Below are 12,304 nucleotides of genomic sequence, written 5' to 3'. Positions count from 1 at the left end.
TAAATATACTTTTTAGAATCAGTCTCAACCATGAAAATTCATGTTAGAAAAGTTAGGAGCTAACATTCTATGTCTGCATTCAAAACATCTGACAAAGCTTTTTGCTATTGAAGTTTATTTAACAAAAAGTTTAATATGAAAGTGTACATGACCCAATTTTCAAGTCATAGTTAAACAGGGCTTCTGGAGGGAGGACACAGATTTCTCTGCTGAACAGCCGTTATTTATACTCGTTCTAAGGCTTCTAACATGATGATACTGTTTCCTCGTATTACCTGGAAAGAAAAGTAAATTTCATTCAGTAGATAATTTCTACCAAATCATTAATAGATTTTCCACATTACATATCAGTTTGTGAGACTTTTTTCAAGTCATAGGGCGACCAAATAAATCTTTTAATCCTGACATGAAACAGTATACTAAGACCTTTGGAAGAGATACATAATTTCTTTTCTTTTGGGGGTGCAGGGGGTACCAGATATTGAACTCAGGGGCACTCAACCAACCACTGAGCCACATCTCCAGTCTTATTTTGTATTTTATTTAAAGAACGGGTCTTACTGAGTTGCCTTAGCACTTTGTCATTGCTGAGGTTGGTTTTGAACTCATGATCCTATTGTCTCAGCCTCCCGAGCTGCTGAGATAATAGGCGTGTGCTACTGCATCCAGCCAATAATTACTTTTTGAGATGCCAAATCCCCACTCATTCAATTTACCTTTTAAACTTACAGGACTCAAAACATACACAGTCCTGTCCTTCAGATCTAAAAATCAATGGGAAAAACAGGCAAAGAAGGGTATATGTCAGTACATACATATGTGAAAAAACTTAGGAGGGAATTTGTGCAATATCAGCTGGACCTACTTAGGAAAGTGGGTAGAACTTCGACAGGGTAAATTCTCAACAGAATGAGCATGAAGACAAAGTATAAGGGAATAAGGAAAGAATCTAATTTGAATGTCACAGGAAAGTCATGAAGGAAGGTGGAAACCAAGATACTTGGTATCCAATCTTAAAAGGTCTCAAAAGCCAATCTTAAAATGGAGGGCATTTAACTGGCAAACCAATAGTTTGCCAGTTAAAATAAAACTTAATGATTAGAGGAAAGACAATAACAGTCCTGGCAACAACATATGTAAATATGAATGAAGGTGCTTAGAGGCAGGAAGTTAGAAAGGGCCCTAGGAATACAGTGCCTGACTTAGTAAATATGCTATAAATAATGATAAGCGGGGATTATTTATGAGAATATAGATGAAATGGTGATAAGTAAATTCAAGAGGGATAGAAAAACAAGTGGAAATTGGAAGGGACTGGAAATAAGAAGTCTCTGATGGACTTATGGATCATGAAGATTTGTAGATCACAGACCAGTGAAGTAGAACTGAAGAATGAAAGGACAGGAGTGGGATGATTAAAAATATGATTATCAAAGTGTTTATTAAAAATAGAGGCATTTTGGGCTGGGGTTCTGGCTCAGTGGCAAGAGTGTTTGCCTACCATGTGCGAGGCACTGGGTTTAATTCTCAGCACCACATATTAATGAATAAAACAAAGGTCCATTGACAACTTAAAAAAAAAAAAAAGGCATTCTGAGTAAAATTCAAAGTGGAGCCATACTTGTAGACCACTACCAAAGGTGAAAATAGTTATAAACTTGCTCTTTTCTCCCCTCATTCAGGTAACTTTAATTATACATACACTATGACTTATTGTCTCCACTGAAATTAAATTCTAGGAAAGCAGGGACTGTGGTGCACTACCTCTAACATAGGGCAAAATATATGTGAAATAAACAAATGAGCTCTGCACGAGACTGGAAGGTACACAACAGGTGTGAGAGAGTGTCTCAGAGCCTGGGAATTAATAGCAACTAGTATGGTGAAAGACGTCAAAGAATTAAAGAGCAGATTTAAGAGAACAATACCCTAAAATCAGTAAAGAGGACTAAAGGAATCTGTGACTTTTAGTAAGTTAGGGAGAGAAATGTAGAGAGCTAAACAGTAAGTTTACCTAGTTTTTAAAATTCCTGGCTCTATTTTAATGGTGCTGGGAATAGAACTCAGGGCCTCAAGCGTGCTAGGTTAACTGCTCTACCATGAGCACATCCTTTTTTATCCCCCTTTGACCAACAGATGATGAAAAACCATTGCATTGATCACAACATGAAAAATAACTAGCTTTCTTCCTTCCCAGTTTTCTCATAAATTTGTCCATGTCTGACACTTCTACCCTAGAAGTGGAAGGTGATAAAGAGGTTATTTTAGAAAACTAAGATTTTCTGATCTGAGAACCTCATCACATAGTATTTAGGAATAGGCTACTTGTTGAACACCTTTGCTCTTCTTCTTCTGCCATATGTTCAAGACTCAATTCTACCAATTAACCAGAAACATCAGATCCAGAATCAATATCCCTCCTTTTGTTAAGTGTTGCTTTGGCTTGCAGCCTCTTCACAGGGCAGTTGTCTAATAAGATGATCCTACTACAGCACAATTCTTACACACACACACACACACACACACACACACAAACAAAAACATACATACAAAATTTTAGCAAGAGCTCCTGAACCATGCAGCATCAAAATATACAGAATTTTTACTATATTCTTTGGGGGACCTGGAGCAAAGTCATCCTATCTTAAGGAAATAAGACAGGTGATACTACAAAGAGCTCTGGGGGAGGAGGGTGTTTCAGAAGAGGACAGTTGACTTATTAGGTAATTATCCATCTCCTCCTCAGAATGAAAACATATATGCCTGAGTATGTGCGCACAAACATTCACACAAACACACACACACACCCCTTCCCCTCAGAAAACACAATGGATCACTGACTTGGATAAGATAATCTGTCTCCTTTGTTAAGAATATCTGAGGAAAAAAAAAATTTAACCTGTTTCCCTTCTTCCTACTTTAGAAGTCAAAAGTTCACTCCCATTTTTGCATTTTCTTTAAAATGTTTTTGTTTATTAAATATAATTGATGTATTATCATCACTGTGTGAAAGTGATGACTCAGCTAAAAGAATTACTGTCTACTGAGAAAAAACTTTTTTTGGTCACATAATATTTGAAGTAAAAGAGCTGACTACCTAACATAGCAAGTAGGTACTCATTATTTAAATTACTTGAGATAGCATTGCTTTTAACCAATTTCTCTGTAAAGAAAATTAAGTCCAGCAAGATTCAGGGGAAAATTGACAGAAAGACCCATGATCCAAGTTCAATTCCTTATATGATAAAATTCTAATGAGCACACGATTATCTGGAAACAAACAAACAAAAAACAAAAACAAAACCCTTCTCAAATTAGAATCAAAATTTAGATGCCAAAGATGTTTCTGAATCATTTGTTGAGATGCAAAATATAATCTATCCTCTACTGGAATGAAGATTTCCTAACTTTTAAGAAGGGCTGGAAGGAAGCTTGGGAGTATGTATTTTTTATTTTCTGTGGCACTGGGGTGCTCTATCACCAAGCTACACCTCCAGTCCTTTTTTTTTTTTTTTTTTTAAGAATTTCAATATTTATTATTTTTAGTTTTCAGCGGACACAACCTCTTTGTTTGTATGTGGTGCTGAGGATCGAACCCCGGGCCGCACGCATGCCAGGCGAGCGCGCTATCGCTTGAGCCACATCCCCAGCCCAACCCCCCCAGTCCTTTTTTAAGAGTCTTACTAAATTAAATTGCCCAGGCTAGCTTCCAACTTGCTATCCTACTGCCTCAGCCTTCAGAGTCACCAGGTCATAACAAGTGTGCACCACTGTGACAGTCTTTTGGTGAGTATTAGAACCTGGTTGTTAATGATTCTGTTACCCAGAGACTCTGGGGGAAAAGAGGCTAGGCTATAATAATTGCTGCTCCAGAAATATCAGGAGTCAAATTGGTAAGAAAAGAGGTTTTATTCAAAGCCATCTTTGAAGGAAGATAGAAACTTATATGATTTCATATATTGCCTTTTAAATCCTTGAAAATAAGCAGGAGAGGAGCTGTGCAATGAACATATATGCATTTTTAGTTAGCCTGTGCTAGACAGGACTGGGCAGCAAAAGGGGACTGTGGGCAGGCCTCAGCTCTCCTGTTTCTTTGGCACCTGTCAGGGTTGGGAGAATTGTAGCCCTTCAGATTTCACTCTCAGCAGGAGGAAATTCCTAATTTGGGGGTGGTAATGGGGGTGCAAATTCAGTATGTTTAAAAAAAATTTTTTTTAGGCATAGATGGACATAATTTTAATTAATTATATTTACGTGGTGCTGAGGCTCGAACCCAGTGCCTCACATGTGCTAGGAATTGCTCTACCACTGAGTCACAACCCCAGCCCAAATTCAGTAGTTTTAATTCCACTATATTTTTATTCGACACAAGCTCTAGGGGTATGTGTCTGAAAGGTAGAGATCAATTTGCTGGAAAATTTGGGGTGTTTTTCAGTCAAGTCTACTGATTTGCTTTTCAAAATGCAGTAATGGAAACACATCTGAGATAAGTACTAACATAAACCTCGCAAAAAAAAAAAAAAAACCCAAGTCATAGCCAAGAGTGGTGGTACATGCCTCTATAATCTCAGCTGAGTAGGTGGCTGAAGCAGGAAGGCCACACTCAAAGCCAGTTTGGGTAAACTGGCAAGGCTCTATCTCAAAAAATAAATTTAAAAAAGCACCAGACATGTAGCTCAGTGGTAGAGCACTTGTCTAGCCATGTTGAAGACTCTGGGTTCAACCCCCCAGGACCAAATAAAAAAAAACAAAATACAGGAGAATTTGTCAAAACTGGGTCTATCCTTGTCCCTCTAGTGCTCAAACTTTAAGGAAAAAAACAAACATTATATATCCACTGAGCTGGGAATACAGCCTGGGGTCCAATCCCTAGCACAACAGGGAAGAAGTGGGAGGGAAAAATCCCAACCCACCAAGGCTAACCCTTACTATTTCTTGGAGGTCAAATTTCGTTTTTGTTTTGGGTACTGGGGATTGAACCCAGGGATGCTCTACCACTGAGCCATATCACCAGCCTTTTTTTATTTTTATTTTAAGACAGGATCTCGCTAAGTTGCTGAGGCTGGCTTTTAACTTGTGATTCGCCTGCCTTAGCCTACTGAGCCCCCTGGGATTACAGATGTGCACCACAGTGCCCAGCCCTTTTATTTTTAAGATGGGATCTCGATAAATTGCTGACATTGGCTTCTAGCTTGTGATCCTTCTGCTCAGTCTTTGGAGTCCGTGGGATTACATGTACATGCAATTGCACTGGGTTCTTTGGAGGTCTTTATATTCACCTTTTACAAGAAATTTAGGCTTTTAGACCAAAAACTATGCAACCCCTAGATGACAAGATAGGGTCAATATTCTAGCATATAGACACAGGCAACAAATTTCTCAATAGGACACCTAAAGCTCAGGACATAACGCTGAGAGTTGGTAAATGGGATGGTGTCAAGTTAAAAAGCCTCTGCAAGGCAAAGGAAACAATAATGTGGAGAGAGAATATACACAATGAGAAAAATCTTTGCTAGCTACTCTTCTGACAAAAGATTAGTATCTATAATATATAAAAAACTCAAAACCCCCCAAAACCCCACATAACTCAATTAATAAATGGGCAAATGAATTAAACAGATACTCCTCAAAGAATAAATACAAATGGCCAATAAATATATGAAAAATGTTCAACATCAGCAATTAGGGAAATGCAAATCAAAACTACACTAAAATTTCATCTCATACCAGTCAGAATGGCAGTCTTCAAGGATATAAACAATAATAAATGCTATTGAGGATGGGAAAAAAAGGAACACTTTTACATCTGTGGTTCGACTGTAAATTAGTATAACCACTATGGAAATCAGTATGGAGGTTTCTCAAAAGACTAGGCATGGAACCACCATATGACTTAGCTACACTACTACTTGGTATTTATCCTAAGGAATTAAATCATCATAGAAATACATACCCATATTTATAGCAGCATAATTCACAATAGGCAAATTATGGAACCAGCCTAGGTTTCCATCAACAGATGAATGGTTAAAGAAAATGTGGTATTTATACACAATAGAGTTTTACTTAGCCATAAAGAAAAATGAAATCACGTCATTTGCAGGGAAGTTGATGGAACCTGAGACCATTATATTAAGCAAAATAAGCCAAACTCTGAAAGTCAAGGGTTGTGTGTTTTCTCTTATATATGGAAGCCAGAAGGAAAAGAAAGGTGGTGGAGGTGGGAATCTCATGAAAATCAAAAGATCAGTAGAGGAAAGGGACTACAGAGTAAAAGGGGAAAGTGCTAGGGAGTGATACTGGCCAAAGTACATTGTTATATTGTGTGCATGTACACATATGAAATGAGTCCCATCACTATATACAATTATAATGCACCAATAAAAACAAAACATTCACAAAAACACAACACCAAAACTTTCTTTGGTAGCCACATAACTCTGGCCTAATGAATACAGGAATGTTTACCCTAAAATAAAGAGTCTAATTAACACACACACACACACACCCCCTTCTTTTCTCCCATGTGAATGGCTGTCATGATTATCCCTTGCAACTTTTACCTCGACTACTTTTAAATTTTGGGTGTGATAAATCAGAAAATTAAAGTTAACTACGTACACAAATAAAATAAAATCTCAAGGTCTATCCCACACCGATTGAATCAGACTCTGCATTTTAATAAGGTGCCTTGGGGATTCATATACATATTCAAGTATTACTTTACTACTTTATTGAAGAACTGATTATAGGTCTCTCTTATAAAGTTAAAAAATGATTTTTAACAGCTACTTCATGCTACAGGACCTTATAAGATTTTGTGTACTTGAAAACTTATTTTCAGGTATGATAAACCAAAAAGGAAATGGGAAGTCTTAACCTTCCCTGATATTTGCCTTTTATGGAGTCAATACTCTAACTACAAAATTTACTGTAAGGGAACAAAATACATATTCTAAAGAAAAAATGAAATCTCTAATGGAGGTCTTCTCTTTACTTACCACCATTCCAATATTGTTCTGTTGTCCACTAGTTGCCATCTCCACACATTCATCTATTACAAGATTCATGAAGGGATCAAATCCCCGTAATATGCCTTGGACATGTCTGCCACCATTTAATTTCACTATAAAAAGGGAAAAAAGTTTTAATAAAACCATCCATTAACAGCCATTCGTTACTAACCAGGTATGATAAGACACAGGTAGTTGAGATGTTTGACCCACTATCATTACTATATGTCAAACACTGGCTTAAACACTTTATATTTAATTCTACATTTTAATTTGTAAGAACCCTCAACAGTAATAATATCTTTATCCAAGGGCACTGGAACTGAAGTTGTAAATTAATAAGCTTTAAGGTTAGTTTGTCACAGCTGAGATTCAATCAAACTAAAGACTGCTTACCTATAAAGCCTAATGCTCTTAATTCCTATGTACTTCAATTATGGCATGGGTCAGATTTTTATTTTATTTTTAAATATTTTTATTTCTTTATGTGGTGCTGAGGATCGAACCCAGTGTCTCACACTGCTAGGCAGTGCTCTACCCCTGAGCCACAACCCCATCCCCTTTATTTAGGTTTAACAAATCTGTTTTTCCTATATATTACCAAGAAACAGAGTAAGCACTCCTTGTTTAAATACTTTGTGGCTTGTTTTTTTTTTTTTTTATTTTTTTTATTTTTTTATTTTTTTTAATATTTATTTTTTAGTTCTCGGCGGACACAACATCTTTGTTGGTATGTGGTGCTGAGGATCGAACCCGGGCCGCACGCACGCCAGGCGAGCGCACTACCGCTTGAGCCACATCTCCAGCCCTTGTGGCTTGTTTTTAAAAACATTTTTTTTTAGTTAGGTGGACAGAATACCTTTATTTTGTTTATTTATATGTGGTGCTAAGGATCAAACCTAGGGCCCCATAAGAGCTAGGCCAGTGCTCTACCGCTGAGCCACAACCCCAGCCCTGTAGCTTGTTTTAAAACGAAAAAAAAGGTTGATGAATTGAATTTCAAATACTACAGCACAGAAAATTTCTGTTAATTTTATCAAAGTGAGGAAGGGTTTATATTAAATTATCCAAAATCTTAAGTGCTATTAGAAATTAGGTAAATAAAGTTGTCTGGTTAGCATTTTGATAAACCTACTTAATGAATGGATGTGAATTAGAGGTTCTGTGTGCTTAAATTTTTATCAAGTGGCTCCAAACACTGGACACTAAAGATACATGTAAAAAGCAACTGAATAATTTAAAAAAACCAAGACAAAGCAACAAACTTACATGATAACTTCTTGTCCATAAATCTGAAAAAACAAAGGGGTAAAAATTATATAACTGTTTCAAAAATTTTAAGCAAAAACAAGCACAAAAGTATGTACAATTAAAATAATTTGCTGAAATTTATACAATTGGAATAAGAAGTTTAAAATAGTAAAAATCTTATATTATTGTAAAGGGTGATGGATCAAAAGGTTACTTAAATTAGACATCATACAAAATAACAAAATTTGGGATGGTGCAAGACAATAAAACAGAATGTGTAGACTATATTAATCTACATTAAATTGAATCTTAAATGTGAATTTCAAAAGTATTACTGTTGTTCAATACCATGTTGTTGCTTCACTGACCCAATTTTCAATGACTGGATTTTATAATCAAAACAGAAAAACAAAAATCTGGTTATGTTCTGGTTATTTCCAAAATAGTAATCAAACTATATCCAATTCAATAAGTATTTAATTTTATACCTGAGATAATAAGTAGTATTGTTTTATTTAACCTATTAAGTCCCAAGATTTCAATTTTACAACTTGTTCAATGAAATTCACAGAGGTTCATTAAAATAGGTCAGAACTCATAATCTAGAGATTATATTATTACTTAATATCATATTACAATTATATTTTTATCGCAATATAACTATGCACTTATTTCAGTAGTTCCACCCCACCTTGGGTAGTCCTGGAAATTGAAGTAGGGGCAATTTACCACTGAGCTACACCCGTAGCCTTTTTTTTTAAATTTTTTTAGTTGTAGACGGACACAATACTTTTTATTTACTTATTTTTATGTGGTGCTGAGGATTAAATCCAGTGCCTCACATGTCCTAGACAAGCACTCTACCACTGAGCCACAACTCCTGCCTGTCCAGCTCTTTTGATTTGAGGTAGGATTTGGCTAAATTGCCCAGGCTGGCCTCTAACTTGTAATCTTCCTGCCTTGGCCTCTCAAGTAGCTGGGAAATTATAGGTATGTACTACCATGCCTGGCTATATCTAAGTTTTATTTTCCCCAGTACTGGAGATTGAACCCAGGGCCTTGTGTATGCTAGGCAAGCTCTCTACCATCAAACTACACCACAGCCCTTATATTTAAATTCTTATAGGTGTTTCACATCTGGGACTTTGGGACAAAAAATAGGTTAATATTAAAACATTAAGCTTAAGTATTAAGGGCAGTTCTCAACACAAAACAATAAATGTATTCTTTTGAAATTTCAGTTAAATAAGAAAAATCCCATCTCAGTAGGATAGTATGTGAACATTAAGCCATGCAGCCAAATCAATTCCTACCACTTTAAGTTAAAGGCCAGAAAATATGAAATTTTGTTCAATTTTTTTTGGGGGAGTGGTGGTGTTACAGGGGATTGCCAGGGTTGTTCTACCACTGAGCTGCCCAATCCCAGCCATTTTTGTTTTTATTTTATTTAAAAAAACATTTTTTTTTTTTTAGTTGAAGATGGACACATACCTTTTACTTTATGTAGTACTGAGGATTGAACCTAGTGCCTCACACATGCTAGGCAAGCGCTCTACCACTGTGCTACAACCTCCAGCCCCCAGCCCTTTTTATTTTGAGACATGGTCTTAACTTGTGATCCTGGTGTCTCACCCTCCCAAGTAGCTGATATTACAGGCATGGTACCTGGCCCATTAAAAAGAAAAAAAAAAAATCTTTTTTTTTTTTTTAATGGTACTGGGGATTGAGCCCAGGGCCTTGCACATGCTAGGCAAGTACCCTGCTATGCCCCCAGCCCCATTCAATTTTAATGTAAAGGTATCATGGAAGAATTCAAAGATAATAACACATGGGGACTGACTGTAGGCAGGAATAAATACATTTACAAATAAAAATACATTTATTAAGTATAATGAATAAAATCATACATTTTAGTAGGACCTATGTTTAGCAGCATATTATAACAAGAGCTTGATTCTTTCTTCTTTTTTTAAAAAAATATTTCTTAGAGAATTATATTGTTTACCACCATTTTACAGACGGGGAACCAAGGTTCAGAAAGTTTAAGTAAATTGCCCAAAGTCACCCAGTTAGTGAGAAAGTGTGTGCAACACAAACGGTTCAATTTGAAGAAAAAGACACTCAAATATCAGTGGTTGTTAAGATTTGATGCTTGGAGTTTAGGTGGAGGGACTGAATGCTAAGATATGAAATCTGGACTTTATTTTGCAGACAGTGGTAAGTTGTTAAAACACAGTCAATCATTGGCAAGACTTATCTGGGCACCAAACTTTAAGATGTGGGAGGGTCAATTAGCTGGGCCAGGGTATTACACCCTCAGCATTACTGACATTTGGGTTCAGATACTTCTTGGTTGTTGAAGGCCATCCAATATCTTGTGGGATGTTTAGCAGCATCCCCAACCTTGACCCACTAGACGCTGGCAGCACTAAACTCCTCAGCCCCATTTAAGAATCACTGAGAAATGTTGAGCTAGGAGAAGAATACAAAGATAGAAGAAAGTATCTGCAGGAAACTAAAGAAAGAAGAAATCTACTCATTTGCAGGAATACCTGATAGGATTTAACAATTCATAACATCTAAGAATGAGAACTAGTTTCATTCTCTGAAATTCTCAAATATTTGTTAAGAAACAGGAAGGAAATCTAAAATTATGTGAGAACAGTCCTTTTGCTAAAAAATAATCACCATTTTACCAGTCTTTCATGAATTCAGATACCTACAAGACTTCATTCATCAGCTCACCAACAAAATAATTTTTAAATAAACGTTGTCACAAAAATCTCTATTCTTCTTAATGTTGGAACTTATGGTTTAATAATTTTTCTTCTTTTTTGCTGTACTGGGATTGAACCCTAGGCCTCGCATGTTAGGTAAGCACTCTACCTCCAATCTTATCCCCAGATAATAATTCTTTAACAAATTCAATTAAAATACACACGGATTTGCACACAGTAGTTGCTTTGATAAAAATGTACATTTAAATAAAAACGCTTCCTTAAGTCTATCTTTTTTTCAGGACCACTAAAAAACAGATTATACAAAAGGCAGATTATATGGCTGTGCAATCCAATTAACACATGCAGATAAAGAACGATGTATAAATTACCACTTGGTTATAAAGAAGACAAGTACTTCGTAGACAGGACATACGTTAAGTTCAGGCAAAAAGTTTTGCGGAGGTTAAGCTTTAAACCGGGAACTACTTAAAGACATCTATGGTGATTCTACTAGTCGCAGAACAAAACTCCAAAGGACTAGCCTTTTTTGGTTAGAAAAATTAATGTTCTCACACAATTCTAACACCAGAACAAGATATAACACCACATTCAAGTTTAACTTAATTACAACAGGGCAAGAATGTATCGAAACAGCACGTGGTACCCTATTCATATGTAGGATTTCTTTCTTTCTTCTTATTTTTTTAATATTTCTTAGTTGTAGATGAACACACTACTTTTATTTATTTATGTGGTGCTGAGAATTCGAACCCAGGGCGAGTGTTCTATCACTGAGCCACAACCCCAGCCCTTGTAAGTAGGATTTCTATGTATGAATTACAGATGAACTTATATTTAAAAAGGAGAAAGAAAAAAGGAATGGAATTTCTTAGTAAAAGCTCAAAGAAATAGCTATGCATTTTTGTCTTTTCGATTGCCCGGGCTTCCGGCTCGAAAGCCAGACTCTGGTGTGAATCCCGAGGGGCTTCAGGTCCGAATAAGAAATGGGCAGAAAGGGGCCCAAGCCCGTTCGGCATACACACGCCAGTCACAATGGCGGGAAATGGAGAAGACTTAACTTGGGGCACGCATGGAAGCGGTCCTTTCCGTGCGGACCTCACACATACTCACTTTTTCAGCTCGGGAGGATGAGCCTTGCTCATATTGTCTGTTCTTCAAGCTCAAAGCCGCTTTGAATCGGAATTGGCGGCCTCCTTCACGCTACCGCGGTAGACTCGGCGTTTTACGATTGACGTCACCGGCCCGATAGCCAATCGTTGGTCGGTAATTTTTACATCTCACCTCGCGATACTTACAGGA

General features: G+C 36.7%; 1 protein-coding gene across 7 annotated transcripts; it reads right to left on the bottom strand.

The window, feature by feature from the left end:
• Positions 1-66: 66 nt before the first annotated feature.
• Positions 67-12,304, bottom strand: SNRPG (small nuclear ribonucleoprotein polypeptide G). 7 transcript variants are annotated; one of them, XM_081264189.1, is made up of 5 exons: positions 12,116-12,304; positions 8,283-8,305; positions 7,002-7,126; positions 717-764; positions 67-275 (listed from the first exon to the last, which is right to left on the bottom strand). In XM_081264189.1, the coding sequence occupies exons 1-4, from the start codon at positions 12,145-12,147 to the stop codon at positions 759-761; spliced, it is 186 nt and encodes a 61-aa protein (XP_081120315.1). In that variant the 5' UTR covers positions 12,148-12,304; the 3' UTR covers positions 67-275; positions 717-758. The 7 variants fall into 7 exon arrangements, with proteins under 7 accessions (XP_081120315.1, XP_081120313.1, XP_081120312.1 ...); XM_081264187.1 differs by lacking the exon at positions 717-764 and adding an exon at positions 10,595-10,779 and having other exon boundaries at positions 12,116-12,292; XM_081264186.1 differs by lacking the exon at positions 717-764 and adding an exon at positions 10,595-10,736 and having other exon boundaries at positions 12,116-12,292.

This window comes from Spermophilus citellus (assembly GCF_964194105.1).
Source record: "Spermophilus citellus genome assembly, chromosome: 13".
Classification (NCBI taxonomy): Eukaryota; Metazoa; Chordata; class Mammalia; order Rodentia; family Sciuridae; genus Spermophilus; species Spermophilus citellus.
Note: the sequence above shows the minus strand (reverse complement) of the source record. Positions and strands in the feature narration are given on the sequence as shown.